General features: G+C 44.2%; 1 protein-coding gene across 1 annotated transcript in view; it reads left to right on the top strand.

Moving 5' to 3' along the window:
- Positions 1-422: 422 nt before the first annotated feature.
- Positions 423-18,074, top strand: part of LOC311148218 (NF-kappa-B essential modulator-like) — a 25,704-nt gene continuing 8,052 nt past the window's right edge. The window contains exons 1-8 of the mRNA XM_084185105.1: positions 423-950; positions 1,116-1,447; positions 3,883-3,945; positions 11,245-11,303; positions 11,384-11,431; positions 11,513-11,615; positions 14,672-14,787; positions 15,427-15,579. Coding sequence (XP_084041231.1) covers positions 743-950; positions 1,116-1,447; positions 3,883-3,945; positions 11,245-11,303; positions 11,384-11,431; positions 11,513-11,615; positions 14,672-14,787; positions 15,427-15,579 — 1,082 coding nt within the window. The 5' untranslated portion in view covers positions 423-742. The remainder of the gene's footprint in view (positions 951-1,115; positions 1,448-3,882; positions 3,946-11,244; positions 11,304-11,383; positions 11,432-11,512; positions 11,616-14,671; positions 14,788-15,426; positions 15,580-18,074) is intronic.

The following is an 18,074-nucleotide window of genomic DNA, read 5'->3' as shown; positions in this document are numbered from 1 at the left end:
GCGCTGGCTTGAGCAGGGGGACCTTGCGTCCGCTGCAGGATTTTAATCCATGATGGCGTAGTGTGTTACTAATGGTTTTCTTTGAGACTGTGGTCCCGGCTCTCTTCAGGTCATTGACCAGGTCCTGCCGTGTAGTTCTGGGCTGATCCCTCACCTTCCTCATGATAATTGATGCCCCACGAGGTGAGATATTGCATGGAGCCCCAGACCGAGGGTGATTGACCGTCATCTCGAACTTCTTCCATTTTCTAATAATTGCGCCAACAGTTGTTGCCTTCTCACCAAGCTGCTTGCCTATTGTCCTGTAGCCCATCCCAGCCTTGTGCAGGTCTACAATTTTATCCCTGATGTCCTTACACAGCTCTCTGGTCTTGGCCATTGTGGAGAGATTGGAGTCTTTGATTGAGTGTGTGGACAGGTGTCTTTCATACAGGTAACGAGTTCAAACAGGTGCAGTTAATACAGGTAATGAGTGGAGAACAGGAGGGCTTCTTAAAGAAAACCTAACAGGTCTGTGAGAGCCGGAATTCTTACTGGTTGGTAGGTGATCAAATACTTATCATGCAATAAAATGCAAATTAATTACTTAAATCATACAATGTGATTTTCTGGATTTTTGTTTTAGATTCCGTCTCTCACAGTTGAAGTGTACCTATGATAAAAATCACAGACCTCTACATGCTTTGTAAGTAGGAAAACCTGCAAAATCGGCAGTGTATCAAATACTTGTTCTCCCCACTGTATGTATGATGTGTGTCTGTCTACATGTATGATACCATGTATGTATGATGTGTGTCTGATGTTAACATGGTTCAGCAGCATGGTGCAGCCTCAGACAGACACGTGGGAGATGGTGGGGGACGAGGGAGGCGGGGCTCTCCGGGTTCCACTTGAGCTGGCAGCCAATGAGGTGGTGACCAGACTACTGGGAGACAACCAGCAGCTCCGAGGTACGTCTCTCACACCACTGGAAGACTTTATTTGATCCACAATGAGGCACAGATTGTGTGTGTGTGTGCGTAGAGACGTTGCGGTGCAGCAACCAGGCCCTGCGTGAGCGCTGTGAGTATTAATGCTATTTCTGTGTGTGTGTGTGTGTGTGTGTGCGTGCGTAGAGGCGTTGCGGCGCAGCAACCAGGCCCTGCGTGAGCGCTGTGAGGAGATGGAGGGATGGCAGCGGAGGTCTAGAGAAGAGAGGGAGTTCCTCAGCTGTCGTTTCCAGGAGGCCCGGGCTCTAGTGGAGAGACTGGCCAGGGAGAACCACAGCCTCACCAGCCTGGCCAGCCCCTCCAACCCTGGAGCTGACCAAGGCCTGCTGGTCAACGGCCCCAGTTTCAGCCAGGGCTCCTGCCCCAACTCCACCAACTGCAGCTCCAATGGGGGTCCTGGGAGGGGAGGGGAGCAGGAGAAGAGCTCAGAGACCAACGGACCCATGGCATCCTCACTGGTCAGTACAGAGGGAGGGATGGTTGGATTCAGAATACCTAATACATTCTTGAAGTGGAGTTGAATTTAAGTAGTAAACATGATACAGAATTGCCTCTTCTATTCTATCAAATATACATCTTGTACATCAAACATTTTGTTATATACATGCATATAAAATATTGTTTAAACAATTTATTTTCAGGACAAACTCTTAGAATATTCATTTGTTTTCCTTGATCATTCATTTTAAGTTATTATATTTCATTAATCAGTTACTAATTAAGTTCAGTGGGGAAAATACAACATTTTCCAGAATAAATTAGCTTAACCCTCAAGTTGACCCTGAGGCCTTCAAAAAGAAGCCAAACAAATGAAATGGTTGGTGGAAATACAGTGAGTGTACAAAAAACATTAGGAGCACCTGCTCTTTCCATGACAGACTAACCAGGTGAAAGCTATAATCTCTTATTGGTTTTTCACGCTCAACAGTTTGCCGTGTGTATCAAGAATGGTCCACCACCCAAAGGACATCCTGCCAACTTGACAACTGTAGGAAGCATCGGAGTCAACATGGGCCAGCATCCCTGTGGAATGCTTTCAACACCTTGTAGAGTTCATGCCCTGATGAATTGAGGCTGTTCCTTGTAGAGTTCATGCCCTGATGAATTGAGGCTGTTCCTTGTAGAGTCCATACCCCGATGAATTGAGGCTGTTCCTTGTAGAGTTCATGCCCTGATGAATTGAGGCTGTTCCTTGTAGAGTTCATGCCCTGATGAATTGAGGCTGTTCCTTGTAGAGTCCATACCCCGATGAATTGAGGCTGTTCCTTGTAGAGTTCATGCCCTGATGAATTGAGGCTGTTCCTTGTAGAGTTCATGCCCTGATGAATTGAGGCTGTTCCTTGTAGAGTTCATGCCCTGATGAATTGAGGCTGTTCCTTGTAGAGTTCATGCCCTTATGAATTTAGGCTGTTCCTTGTAGAGTTCATACCCTGATGAATTGAGGCTGTTCCTTGTAGAGTCCATGCCCTGATGAATTGAGGCTGTTCCTTGTAGAGTTCATGCCCTGATGAATTGAGGCTGTTCCTTGTAGAGTTCATGCCCTGATGAATTGAGGCTGTTCCTTGTAGAGTCCATACCCCGATGAATTGAGGCTGTTCCTTGTAGAGTCCATACCCCGATGAATTGAGGCTGTTCCTTGTAGAGTCCATGCCCTGATGAATTGAGGCTGTTCCTTGTAGAGTTCATGCCCTGATGAATTGAGGCTGTTCCTTGTAGAGTCCATGCCCTGATGAATTGAGGCTGTTCCTTGTAGAGTTCATGCCCTGATGAATTGAGTCTGTTCCTTGTAGAGTCCATGCCCTGATGAATTGAGGCTGTTCCTTGTAGAGTTCATACCCCGATGAATTGAGGCTGTTCCTTGTAGAGTTCATGCCCTGATGAATTGAGGCTGTTCCTTGTAGAGTCCATGCCCTGATGAATTGAGGCTGTTCCTTGTAGAGTTCATGCCCTGATGAATTGAGTCTGTTCCTTGTAGAGTCCATGCCCTGATGAATTGAGGCTGTTCCTTGTAGAGTTCATACCCCGATGAATTGAGGCTGTTCCTTGTAGAGTTCATGCCCTGATGAATTGAGGCTGTTCCTTGTAGAGTTCATGCCCTGATGAATTGAGGCTGTTCCTTGTAGAGTCCATGCCCTGATGAATTGAGGCTGTTCCTTGTAGAGTCCATACCCTGATGAATTGAGGCTGTTCCTTGTAGAGTTCATACCCTGATGAATTGAGGCTGTTCCTTGTAGAGTCCATACCCTGATGAATTGAGGCTGTTCCTTGTAGAGTTCATGCCCTGATGAATTGAGGCTGTTCCTTGTAGAGTCCATGCCCTGATGAATTGAGGCTGTTCCTTGTAGAGTCCATACCCTGATGAATTGAGGCTGTTCCTTGTAGAGTTCATACCCTGATGAATTGAGGCTGTTCCTTGTAGAGTCCATACCCTGATGAATTGAGGCTGTTCCTTGTAGAGTCCATACCCTGATGAATTGGTTCCGAGGGCAAAAGGGGGTGCCACTCAATATTAGGAAGGTGTTCCTAATGTTTTGTCCACTCAGTGTATAATTGGCTATTCTAAGCACTAAGAGTATACAAACATTGTTTCCAGAGAAAAGTGATTTTTTTAGTATCTGGAAGTGTGACCTGTCAGATTCAATGAAAACGTTCATGTTCTATGACTGAGTGGAATTTATTTGCATTGCACTGAATTAAATTCTACATCCTGTCACTCAAATTCTATATACTGTGGGGTGTGGCCAATTCAATTAGAATTTAAACTCATGAGTTGAACAGGAGTAAATTCCAAAATTCTGAATTGAGCCCAACCCTGGTGGGTAGACAGATGGCTGGAGAAGAGGTAGGAGAGATTGATCCATCAACACATTGTGCTGTATTTCCTGGTTGACAGGTGACAGACAGACGGATGGAGAAGAGAGCAGAGGAAAATGAACAGATGATGCTACGCAGCTTGGTAAGAACCTGAGGGAGAAGGGGGAGGAGTTTCTGCATCGTGTGTGCGGTAAACTCCAGGAGTAGCCCCTCCCCCAGTCCTCCCCCCTCAATCAGGGAGGGCGAAGGGGGAGGGGCAAGCAGCTTTGTTTACCTTCTAATTCTTTCAATTTAATCCAAGCCTGTACTGGAGTGTAGTTGGTATAGGGAAGTTAGTGTAGTGTAGTTGGTATAGGGAAGGTAGTGTAGTGTAGTTGGTATAGGGAAGGTAGTGTAGTGGGTATAGGGAAGGTAGTGTAGTGGGTATAGGGAAGGTAGTGTAGTGGGTATAGGGAAGGTAGTGTAGTGGGTATAGGGAAGGTAGTGTAGTGGGTATAGGGAAGGTAGTGTAGTGGGTATAGGGAAGGTAGTGTAGTGGGTATAGGGAAGGTAGTGTAGTGGGTATAGGGAAGGTAGTGTAGTGGGTATAGGGAAGGTAGTGTAGTGGGTATAGGGAAGGTAGTGTAGTTGGTATAGGGAAGGTAGTGTAGTGGGTATAGGGAAGGTAGTGTAGTGGGTATAGGGAAGGTAGTGTAGTGGGTATAGGGAAGGTAGTGTACTGTAGTTGGTATAGGTAGTTAGTGTACTGTAGTTGGTAATATACTGTAGTTGGTATAGTAAGGTAGGGTACTGTAGTTGGTATAGTTAGGTAGGGTACTGTAGTTGGTATAGTTAGGGTACTGTAGTTGGTATAGTTAGGGTACTGTAGTTGGTATAGTTAGGTAGGGTACTGTAGTTGGTATAGTTAGGTAGGGTACTGTAGTTGGTATAGTTAGGTACTGTAGTTGGTATAGTTAGTTAGTGTACTGTAGTTGGTATAGTTAGTTACTGTAGTTGGTATAGTAAGGTAGGGTACTGTAGTTGGTATAGTTAGTTAGGGTACTGTAGTTGGTATAGTTAGGTAGGGTACTGTAGTTGGTATAGTTAGGTAGGGTACTGTAGTTGGTATAGTTAGGGTACTGTAGTTGGTATAGTTAGGTAGGGTACTGTAGTTGGTATAGTTAGGTAGGGTACTGTAGTTGGTATAGTTAGGTAGGGTACTGTAGTTGGTATAGTTAGGGTACTGTAGTTGGTATAGTTAGGTAGTGTACTGTAGTTGGTATAGTTAGGTAGGGTACTGTAGTTGGTATAGTTAGGTAGTGTACTGTAGTTGGTATAGTTAGGGTACTGTAGTTGGTATAGTTAGGTAGGGTACTGTAGTTGGTATAGTTAGGTAGGGTACTGTAGTTGGTATAGTTAGGTAGGGTACTGTAGTTGGTATAGTTAGGGTACTGTAGTTGGTATAGTTAGGTAGTGTACTGTAGTTGGTATAGTTAGGTAGGGTACTGTAGTTGGTATAGTTAGGTAGTGTACTGTAGTTGGTATAGTTAGGGCACTGTAGTTGGTATAGTTAGGGTACTGTAGTTGGTATAGTTAGGGTACTGTAGTTGGTATAGTTAGGGCACTGTAGTTGGTATAGTTAGTTAGGGTACTGTAGTTGGTATAGTTAGGGCACTGTAGTTGGTATAGTTAGGGTACTGTAGTTGGTATAGTTAGTTAGGGTACTGTAGTTGGTATAGTTAGGGTACTGTAGTTGGTATAGTTAGGGTACTATAGTTGGTATAGTTAGGTAGTGTACTGTAGTTGGTATAGTTAGGTAGGGTACTGTAGTTGGTATAGTTAGGTAGTGTACTGTAGTTGGTATAGTTAGGGTACTGTAGTTGGTATAGTTAGGGCACTGTAGTTGGTATAGTTAGGGTACTGTAGTTGGTATAGTTAGTTAGGGTACTGTAGTTGGTATAGTTAGGGTACTGTAGTTGGTATAGTTAGTTAGGGTACTGTAGTTGGTATAGTTAGGGTACTGTAGTTGGTGTAGTTAGTTAGGGTACTGTAGTTGGTATAGTTAGTTAGGGTACTGTAGTTGGTATAGTTAGGGTACTGTAGTTGGTATAGTTAGGGTACTGTAGTTGGTATAGTTAGGGTACTGTAGTTGGTATAGTTAGTTAGGGTACTGTAGTTGGTATAGTTAGTTAGGGTACTGTAGTTGGTATAGTTAGTTAGGGTACTGTAGTTGGTATAGTTAGTTAGGGTACTGTAGTTGGTATAGTTAGTTAGGGTACTGTAGTTGGTATAGTTAGTTAGGGTACTGTAGTTGGTATAGTTAGTTAGGGTACTGTAGTTGGTATAGTTAGGGTACTGTAGTTGGTATAGTTAGGGTACTGTAGTTGGTATAGTTAGGTAGGGTACTGTAGTTGGTATAGTTAGGGTACTGTAGTTGGTATAGTTAGGTAGGGTACTGTAGTTGGTATAGTTAGGTAGGGTACTGTAGTTGGTATAGTTAGTGTACTGTAGTTGGTATAGTTAGTTAGGGTACTGTAGTTGGTATAGTTAGGGTACTGTAGTTGGTATAGTTAGGGTACTGTAGTTGGTATAGTTAGGGTACTGTAGTTGGTATAGTTAGGGTACTGTAGTTGGTATAGTTAGGGTACTGTAGTTGGTATAGTTAGGTAGGGTACTGTAGTTGGTATAGTTAAGTAGTGTACTGTAGTTGGTATAGTTAGGGTACTGTAGTTGGTATAGTTAGGGTACTGTAGTTGGTATAGTTAGGGTACTGTAGTTGGTATAGTTAGGGTACTGTAGTTGGTATAGTTAGGTAGGGTACTGTAGTTGGTATAGTTAAGTAGTGTACTGTAGTTGGTATAGTTAGGTTGGGTACTGTAGTTGGTATAGTTAGTTAGGGTACTGTAGTTGGTATAGTTAGTGTACTGTAGTTGGTATAGTTAGTTAGGGTACTGTAGTTGGTATAGTTAGGGTACTGTAGTTGGTATAGTTAGGGTACTGTAGTTGGTATAGTTAGGGCACTGTAGTTGGTATAGTTAGGGCACTGTAGTTGGTATAGTTAGGGCACTGTAGTTGGTATAGTTAGGGCACTGTAGTTGGTATAGTTAGTTAGGGTACTGTAGTTGGTATAGTTAGGGTACTGTAGTTGGTATAGTTAGGGTACTGTAGTTGGTATAGTTAGGTAGGGTACTGTAGTTGGTATAGTTAGGTAGGGTACTGTAGTTGGTATAGTTAGTTAGTGTACTGTAGTTGGTATAGTTAGGGTACTGTAGTTGGTATAGTTAGGGTACTGTAGTTGGTATAGTTAGGTAGGGTACTGTAGTTGGTATAGTTAGGTAGGGTACTGTAGTTGGTATAGTTAGTTAGTGTACTGTAGTTGGTATAGTTAGTGTACTGTAGTTGGTAGAGTTAGGTAGTGTACTGTAGTTGGTATAGTTAGTTAGTGTACTGTAGTTGGTATAGTTAGTTAGGGTACTGTAGTTGGTATAGTTAGGGTACTGTAGTTGGTATAGTTAGGGTACTGTAGTTGGTATAGTTAGGGCACTGTAGTTGGTATAGTTAGGGCACTGTAGTTGGTATAGTTAGGGCACTGTAGTTGGTATAGTTAGGGCACTGTAGTTGGTATAGTTAGGTAGGGTACTGTAGTTGGTATAGTTAGGTAGGGTACTGTAGTTGGTATAGTTAGTTAGGGTACTGTAGTTGGTATAGTTAGTTAGGGTACTGTAGTTGGTATAGTTAGTTAGGGTACTGTAGTTGGTATAGTTAGTTAAGGTACTGTAGTTGGTATAGTTAGGTAGGGTACTGTAGTTGGTATAGTTAGGGTACTGTAGTTGGTATAGTTAGTTAGGGTACTGTAGTTGGTATAGTTAGGGTACTGTAGTTGGTATAGTTAGGGTACTGTAGTTGGTATAGTTAGGGTACTGTAGTTGGTATAGTTAGGGTACTGTAGTTGGTATAGTTAGGGTACTGTAGTTGGTATAGTTAGTTAGGGTACTGTAGTTGGTATAGTTAGGTAGTGTACTGTAGTTGGTATAGTTAGGTAGGGTACTGTAGTTGGTATAGTTAGGTAGGGTACTGTAGTTGGTATAGTTAGTGTACTGTAGTTGGTATAGTTAGTTAGGGTACTGTAGTTGGAATAGTTAGTTAGGGTACTGTAGTTGGTATAGTTAGGTAGGGTACTGTAGTTGGTATAGTTAGGTAGGGTACTGTAGTTGGTATAGTTAGGGTACTGTAGTTGGTATAGTTAGGTAGGGTACTGTAGTTGGTATAGTTAGGGTACTGTAGTTGATATAGTTAGTTAGGGTACTGTAGTTGGTATAGTTAGGGTACTGTAGTTGGTATAGTTAGGGTACTGTAGTTGGTATAGTTAGTTAGGGTACTGTAGTTGGTATAGTTAGGGTACTGTAGTTGGTATAGTTAGTTAGGGTACTGTAGTTGGTATAGTTAGGTAGGGTACTGTAGTTGGTATAGTTAGTTAGGGTACTGTAGTTGGTATAGTTAGTTAGGGTACTGTAGTTGGTATAGTTAGGGTACTGTAGTTGGTATAGTTAGTTAGGGTACTGTAGTTGGTATAGTTAGGGTACTGTAGTTGGTATAGTTAGTTAGGGTACTGTAGTTGGTATAGTTAGTTAGGGTACTGTAGTTGGTATAGTTAGTTAGGGTACTGTAGTTGGTATAGTTAGGGTACTGTAGTTGGTATAGTTAGTTAGGGTACTGTAGTTGGTATAGTTAGTTAGGGCACTGTAGTTGGTATATTTAGGTAGTGTACTGTAGTTGGTATAGTTAGGTAGGGTACTGTAGTTGGTATAGTTAGGGTACTGTAGTTGGTATAGTTAGGGTACTGTAGTTGGTATAGTTAGGGTACTGTAGTTGGTATAGTTAGTTAGGGTACTGTAGTTGGTATAGTTAGTTAGGGCACTGTAGTTGGTATAGTTAGGGAACTGTAGTTGGTATAGTTAGTTAGGGTACTGTAGTTGGTATAGTTAGGGTACTGTAGTTGGTATAGTTAGTTAGGGTACTGTAGTTGGTATAGTTAGTTAGGGCACTGTAGTTGGTATATTTAGGTAGTGTACTGTAGTTGGTATAGTTAGGTAGGGTACTGTAGTTGGTATAGTTAGGGTACTGTAGTTGGTATAGTTAGGGTACTGTAGTTGGTATAGTTAGGGTACTGTAGTTGGTATAGTTAGTTAGGGTACTGTAGTTGGTATAGTTAGTTAGGGCACTGTAGTTGGTATAGTTAGGGAACTGTAGTTGGTATAGTTAGTTAGGGTACTGTAGTTGGTATAGTTAGGGTACTGTAGTTGGTATAGTTAGTTAGGGTACTGTAGTTGGTATAGTTAGTTAGGGTACTGTAGTTGGTATAGTTAGGGTACTGTAGTTGGTATAGTTAGGGTACTGTAGTTGGTATAGTTAGTTAGGGTACTGTAGTTGGTATAGTTAGGGTACTGTAGTTGGTATAGTTAGGGTACTGTAGTTGGTATAGTTAGTTAGGGTACTGTAGTTGGTATAGTTAGGTAGGGTACTGTAGTTGATATAGTTAGGGTACTGTAGTTGGTATAGTTAGGGTACTGTAGTTGGTATAGTTAGTTAGGGTACTGTAGTTGGTATAGTTAGTTAGGGTACTGTAGTTGGTATAGTTAGGGCACTGTAGTTGGTATAGTTAGGGTACTGTAGTTGGTATAGTTAGTTAGGGTACTGTAGTTGGTATAGTTAGGTAGGGTACTGTAGTTGGTATAGTTAGGTAGGGTACTGTAGTTGGTATAGTTAGGGTACTGTAGTTGGTATAGTTAGGGTACTGTAGTTGGTATAGTTAGGTAGGGTACTGTAGTTGGTATAGTTAGGTAGGGTACTGTAGTTGGTATAGTTAGTTAGGGTACTGTAGTTGGTATAGTTAGTTAGGGTACTGTAGTTGGTATAGTTAGTGTACTGTAGTTGGTATAGTTAGTTAGGGTACTGTATTTGGTATAGTTAGTTAGTGTACTGTAGTTGGTATAGTTAGTTAGGGTACTGTAGTTGGTATAGTTAGTTAGGGTACTGTAGTTGGTATAGTTAGTTAGTGTACTGTAGTTGGTATAGTTAGTTAGGGCACTGTAGTTGGTATAGTTAGGGTACTGTAGTTGGTATAGTTAGGTAGGGTACTGTAGTTGGTATTGTTAGGTAGTGTACTGTAGTTGGTATAGTTAGTTAGGGTACTGTAGTTGGTATAGTTAGTGTACTGTAGTTGGTAATATACTGTAGTTAGTGTAGGGAGTGTGGTGTAGTGTATTGTAGTTAGTGTACTGTAGTGTAGTGTATTGTAGTTAGTGTACTGTATTGGCCCACAAAGCTTCTATTGGATATGCTGTGTCTATCAACCCCTCTTCGGTCTTCCTCTTTCGCTCCTCACTCCCTCTTTCTGTAGCCCTCTTGAGGGAATGGGTTTCCCCAGCTGCTGAAGATCCACAAAGAGCAGTTGGAAGAAGGAATGAGAGATCTGAGGAGGAGGAATGAAGAGCTGGAGAGAGAGAGGGAGGAGGGAGAGGGAGAGGGAGAGGAGGGAGGAGAGAGAGAGAGAGAGGGAGAGAGAGGAGGGAAAGAGGGAGAGAGAGGAGGGAGAGAGGGAGAGAGAGAGGAGGGGGAGAGGGAGAGAGAGGGAGGAGGGAGAGAGAGGGAAAGAGAGAGGGAGGAGGGAGAGAGAGAGAGGGAAAGAGAGAGGGAGGAGGGAGAGGGAGGAGAGAGAGAGGGAAAGAGACCGCCTTCGTCGCTCAGTTGAGCAACTCGGAACCAGACTGGATCAGGCACAGGTAGTGTGTGTGTGGTGTTAGGGTCATTCTGTGTAGAAATCAACAATAGAAGGTAGGGCCTCCCGAGTGCAGAGGGACGCCACTACAACCTGGTTCGATTCCAGATTTTGACCGGGAGATCCCAAGGGACGTGCACAATTGGCCTAGCATCGTCCGAGTTAGGGGAGGGTAGTCAGGGGATTCCAGCCTAGCATCGTCCGAGTTAGGGGAGGGGAGGGTAGTCAGGGGATTCCAGCCTAGCATCGTCCGAGTTAGGGGAGGGGAGGGTAGTCAGGGGATTCCAGCCTAGCATCGTCCGAGTTAGGGGAGGGGAGGGTAGTCAGGGGATTCCAGCCTAGCATCGTCCGAATTAGGGGAGGGGAGGGTAGTCAGGGGATTCCAAGTCTCAGCACGCTGTAGCGGCGCCTTCAAGCTGACTTCACGTTGAACGGCGTTCCCTCTGACACATTGGTTTGTCTGACTTCTGGGTTAGTGAGCAGTGTGATAAGACGCAGCGTGGTTTGGCGGAGCATGTTTCAGAGGACGCATGTCCCACCCGTCACCTCTCCTGAGAACGCTGGGGAGTTGCCTCACAGACGAGGTCGTAACTATACAATTGGATACCATGAAATGAAATAATGGGCTAAAATGTGAATGCAAATATTAAAAATGGAAGGTAAAGGCATGCTTGTGTTCCTTAGAGTTGTGGTGTTACCGAGGAAGCGGTTCAGCATTCCGATGCCCCGCCCTCATCTGAAAGGTATGACATAATTTCCTCATCACTTCCTGCAACGTGTCCGTGTGTGTGTGTGCTGATGTTTCTGCCTCCTGTCTCCTCAGCTCCCACCTGGCCAAACTCACAGAGCAGCTACAAGCCACGCAGTGCAGGTAAGAACTGTCTAGAGTATCTCTCTATTTTGCCTTGTAATTCTGAACAGTGCTACTAAAGACCTGCAACTGTGTGTGTAGGTACAGAGAGCTGCAGGAGAAGTTAGATTCACTCCAGAAGAGTTCAGCTCAGAGAGACAGAACTGAAGTGCTGCTTAAACAGAAGGACAAGGACTGTGCCCAGGTACACACACTGCACTCACTACACTCACAACACACACACACACCACAAATGGCGCCGGAGGTAGAATGGCGCCGGAGGGGACGGCTGCCGTTTTACAGGCTCCTAACCAATTGTGCGTTTTTTCGCATTGTTTGTAACTTATTTTGTACATAATGTTTCTGCCACCGTCTCTTATGACCGAAAAGAGCTTCTGGACATCAGAACAGCGATTACTCACCTCGAACTGGACGAAGAGTTTTTCCTTACTGAGTCGTACGCGAAGGATTTACTGCTGATACCGGCCCGGGCCCAAATCCCCGTCATTCACATGAAGAGACGCCGATACAGGGGGCGGAGTTCAGGGTGCCTTGTGAGAATTCATCGGCGAGTGGGTAACTCGCCTCTACCATCCGTTCTATTGGCCAATATGCAATCACTGGAGAATAAACTGGATGAGCTCTGTTCGAGACTATCCTACCAACGGGACATTAAAAACGGTAATATCTTATGTTTCACCGAGTCGTGGCTGAATGACGACATGGATAATATACAGTTGGCTGGTTTTTCCGTGCGTCGGCAAGACAGAACAGCTGCCTCTGGTAAGACGAGGGGTGGTGGTCTGTGTCTGTTTGTCAATAAAAGCTGGTGTGCGAAATCTAATATTAAGGTTTTGCTCGCCTGAGGTAGATTACCTCATGATAAGCTGTAGACCCACTATCTACCAAGAGAGTTTTCATCTATATTCTTCGTAGCTGTTTATTTACCACCACAAACCGATGCTGGCACTAAGACCGCACTCAATGAGCTGTATAAGGCCATACGCAAACAGGAAAACGCTCATCCAGAGGCGGCTCTCCTAGTGGCCGGGGACTTTAATGCAGGGAAACTTAAATCAGTTTTACCTAATTTCTACCAGCATGTTAAATGTTCAACCAGAGGGAAAAAAACTCTAGACCACCTTTACTCCACACACAGAGACACATACAAAGCTCTCCCTCGCCCTCCATTTGGCAAATCTGACCATAAGAAATCCCGCTACGCCCTCCGATGAACCATCAAACAGGCAAAGCGTCAAAACAGGACTAAGATTGAATCCTACTACACCGGCTCCGACGCTCGTCGGATGTGGCAGGGCTTGAAAACTATTACAGACTACAAAGGGAAGCCCAGCCGCGAGCTGCCCAGTGACACGAGCGTACCAGATGTGCTAAATAACTTCTATGCGCGCTTCAAGGCAAGCAACACTGAAGCATGCTTGAGCTCACCAGCTATTCCGGACGACTGTGTGATCACGCTCTCCGTAGCTGATGTGAGTAAGACCTTTTAAACAGGACGCGTACTCAGAGCATGCGCTGACCAACTGGCAAGTGTCTTCACTGACATTTTCAACCTGTCCCTGACAGTCTGTAATACCAACATGTTTCAAGCAGACCACCATAGTCCCCGTGCCCAAGAACACTAAGATAACCTGCCTAAATGACTACAGACCGTAGCACTCACATCTGTAGCCATGAAGTGCTTTGAAAGGCTGGTCATGGCTCACGTCAACACCATTATCCAATAAACCCTAGACCCACTCCAATTTGCATACCACCCCAACAGATCCACAGATGATGCAATCTCTATTGCACTCCACACTTCCTTTTCCCACCTGGACAAAAGGAACACCTATGTGAGAATGCTGTTCATTGACTACAGCTCAGCGTTCAACACCATAGTGCCTTCAAAGCTCATCACTAAGCTAAGGACCCTGGGACTAAACACCTCCCTCTGCAACTGGATCCTGGACTTCCTGACGTGCCGCCCCCAGGTGGTAAGGGTAGGCAACAACACATCCGCCACGCTGATCCTCAACACGGGGGCTCCTCAGGGGTGCGTGCTTAATTCCCTCCTGTACTCCTTGTTCACCCATGACTGCATGGCCAGGCACTACTCCAACACCATCATTAAGTTTGCCGACGACACAACAGTGGTAGGCCTGATCACCGACAACGATGAGACAGCCTATAGGGAGGAGGTCAGAGACCTGGCCGTGTGGTGCCAGGACAACAACCTCTCCCTCAACGTGACCAAGACAAAGGAGATGATTGTGGACTACAGGAAAAAAAAGAGGACCGAGCACACCCCCATTCTCATCGACGGGGCTGTAGTGGAGCAGGTTGAGAGCTTCAAGTTCCTTGGTGTCAACATCACCAACAAACTATCATGGTCCAAACACACCAAGACAGTCGTGAAGAGGGCACGACAACGCCTATTCCCCCTCAGGAGACTGAAAAGATTTGGCATGGGTCCTCAGATCCTCATAAAGTTCTACAGCTGCACCATCGAGAGCATCCTGACTGGTTGCATCACCGCCTGGTATGGCAACTGCTCGGCCTCCGACTGCAAGGCGCAACAGAGGGTAGTGCGTACGGCCCAGTACATCACTGGGGCCAAGCTTCCTGCCATCCAGGACCTCTATACCAGCCGGTGTCAGAGGAAGGCCCTACCCCGGTACCGGTACCCCCTGCATATAGCCTCATTTAGTTATTTTATTGTTACTTTATTTTTTACTTTCGTTTATTTAGTAAATATTTTCTTAACTCTTATTTTTCTTAATTGCATTGTTGGTTAAGGGCTTGTAAATAAGCATTTCAAGGTAAGGTCTACACCTGTTGTATTCGGCGCATGTGACAAATAAAATGGGATTTGAAACACTCACAACACACAGCACATGTTGTCCCTAACACTCAGTCCTACTGCATCGTATTGTCTGAGTAACAACTCTCTCTCTCTCTGTGTCACGGAGTAACAACTCTCTCTCTCTCTCTCTGTGTCACGGAGTAACAACTCTCTCTCTCTCTCTCTGTGTCACGGAGTAACAACTCTCTCTGTGTGTCAGAGTAACAACTCTCTCTGTGTCACGGAGTAACAACTCTCTCTGTGTGTCAGAGTAACAACTCTCTCTGTGTGTCAGAGTAACAACTCTCTCTGTGTGTCACGGAGTAACAACTCTCTCTGTGTGTCAGAGTAACAACTCTCTCTCACTGTCTTGAGTATTAACTATTTTTATCTCTCTGTCTATGGTGTTTGTGTAGCTGGCTAAGGATGGCGAGGCGCTGAAGGCCCAGGTGACGTCTCTTCTGGGTGAGCTGAGAGAGAGACAGAGCTGTCTGGACCAGAGCCAGCAGGACCACAACATACTGAATGACAAGTATGACAACGTGTTTGTGTGTTAACTCTCAGCAAATTGCCTATGCGTTAGCCATCTGTGGCATGCAGACTAGCCGGGTCCCAAGCCCATGTGATGTGTTTAGAATGTGTGTTTAAAGAAAAGGACTGGAGTGGACTGTAAACTAGTTTCAGGGTTGCTGCCACCATGGACTGTAAGATAGGTTCAGGACTGTTGCTGGACCATGGACTGTAAACTAGGTTCAGGACTGTTGCTGGACCATGGACTGTAAACTAAGTTCAGGACTGTTGCTGGACCATGGACTGTAATGGAGGGTTTTAAAGGCCAGTAGGTTGGGAATAATGTGGTGGTTTGGAAGGAAAACACATTAAGAACACATCAACAAAGGTGCAGACATGACAAAGTAACAGGAATATGGGTTTAACACTAGACAGATGAGATGTCTGCCATCACAACTAGAACAAAGGACCAATAGCATTGTCATTCACAAACTGAGGGCTTGGATATACAAAGGGATAGAACCAAGGGCAACATTATTTATTTATCATATCACTCACAATGGAAGGAGAGAGCTGCCTCATCATATCACTCACAATATGTGTGTGTGTGTGTGTGTGTGTGTGTGTGTGTGTGTGTGTGTGTGTGTGTGTGTGTGTGCAGGCTGAGCAGTGCTCTGGAGGCGTTGGCAGCATCAGAGAGAGAGATGGAACAACAGAGGAAGCAGCACTCTGTGACGGTAGACAAACTACTGCTGCAGACACAGAACCTAGAAACCGCCCTGAAGACTGACCGACTGGTTATTACTGAAGAGAGGTACACACACACAGAACCTAGAAACCGCCCTGAAGACTGACCGACTGGTTATTACTGAAGAGAGGTACACACACACAGAACCTAGAGACCGCCCTGAAGACTGACCGACTGGTTATTACTGAAGAGAGGTACACACACACACAGAACCTAGAGACCGTCCTGAAGACTGACCGACTGGTTATTACTGAAGAGAGGTACACACACACACAACCTAGAGACCGCCCTGAAGACTGACCGACTGGTTATTACTGAAGAGTACACAAACATTATCCATATTATCACCATACTGAGGGACCTCACCATATTATCACCATACTGAGGGACCTCACCATATTATCACCATACTGAGGGACCTCACCATACCATATTATCACCATACTGAGGGACCTCACCATACCATATTATCACCATACTGAGGGACCTCACCATACCATATTATCACCATACTGAGGGACCTCACCATACCATATTATCACCATACTGAGGGACCTCACCATACCATATTATCACCATACTGAGGGACCTCACCATACCATATTATCACCATACTGAGGGACCTCACCATACCATATTATCACCATACTGAGGGACCTCACCATACCATATTATCACCATACTGAGGGACCTCACCATACCATATTATCACCATACTGAGGGACCTCACCATACCATATTATCACCATACTGAGGGACCTCACCATACCATATTATCACCATACTGAGGGACCTCACCATACCATATTATCACCATACTGAGGGACCTCACCATATTATCACCATACTGAGGGACCTCACCATACCATATTATCACCATACTGAGGGACCTCACCATACCATATTATCACCATACTGAGGGACCTCACCATATTATCACCATACTGAGGGACCTCACCATACCATATTATCACCATACTGAGGGACCTCACCATACCATATTATCACCATACTGAGGGACCTCACCATACCATATTATCACCATACTGAGGGACCTCACCATACCATATTATCACCATACTGAGGGACCTCACCATACCATATTATCACCATACTGAGGGACCTCACCATACCATATTATCACCATACTGAGGGACCTCACCATATTATCACCATACTGAGGGACCTCACCATACCATATTATCACCATACTGAGGGACCTCACCATACCATATTATCACCATACTGAGGGACCTCACCATACCATATTATCACCATACTGAGGGACCTCACCATACCATATTATCACCATACTGAGGGACCTCACCATACCATATTATCACCATACTGAGGGACCTCACCATACCATATTATCACCATACTGAGGGACCTCACCATACCATATTATCACCATACTGAGGGACCTCACCATACCATATTATCACCATACTGAGGGACCTCACCATACCATATTATCACCATACTGAGGGACCTCACCATATTATCACCATACTGAGGGACCTCACCATATTATCACCATATTGAGGGACCTCACCATACCATATTATCACTATACTGAGGGACCTCACCATACCATATTATCACCACACTGAGGGACCTCACCATACCATATTATCACCATACTGAGGGACCTCACCATACCATATTATCACCATACTGAGGGACCTCACCATACCATATTATCACCATACTGAGGGACCTCACCATACCATATTATCACCATACTGAGGGACCTCACCATACCATATTATCACCATACTGAGGGACCTCACCATACCATATTATCACCATACTGAGGGACCTCACCATACCATATTATCACCATACTGAGGGACCTCACCATACCATATTATCACCATACTGAGGGACCTCACCATATTATCACCATATTTAGGTGCCGATACGATATGTATTGCAATACTCATGATTGCGTTTTCAATACTGTGATTTTATTGCGATTCAATGTTCTAAACATATTGCTCACCATGTGTCTGCTTCAGAGAGACAGAAGGCAATAAATACAAATGCTGAAAACATTTTGGCTCACTTTTTTAAAAGAAGATGTAGAACAAATTGATACTTGAGTCAAATATCGATATAATATAATCCAAAGATAAAATAGCGATATTTAACTATCGATTAATTTGAATTTATTAAATGTTTTTCATCACTACTGGTTATTACCTACAGTGGCTTGCGAAAGTATTCACCCCCCTTGGCATTTTTCCTATTTTGTTGCATTACAACCTGGAATTAAAATAGATTTTTATTTGGATTTCATGTAATGGACATACACAAAACAGTCAAATTTGGTGAAGTGAAATGCAAAAAAAAAAATAACGGAAAAGTGGTGCGTGCATATGTATTCACCCCCTTTGCTATGAAGCCCCTAAATAAGATCTGGTGCAACCAATTACCTTCAGAAGTCACAATTAATTAAATAAAGTCCACCTGTGTGCAATCTATGATTTTTTTGGGGGGGTTTGTATCATTTGATTTACACAACATGCCTACCACTTTGAAGATGCAAATTTTATTTT

The sequence above is a fragment of the Coregonus lavaretus genome, assembly GCF_964263955.1.
Source record: "Coregonus lavaretus genome assembly, chromosome: 20".
NCBI lineage: Eukaryota > Metazoa > Chordata > Actinopteri > Salmoniformes > Salmonidae > Coregonus > Coregonus lavaretus.
Note: the sequence above shows the minus strand (reverse complement) of the source record. Positions and strands in the feature narration are given on the sequence as shown.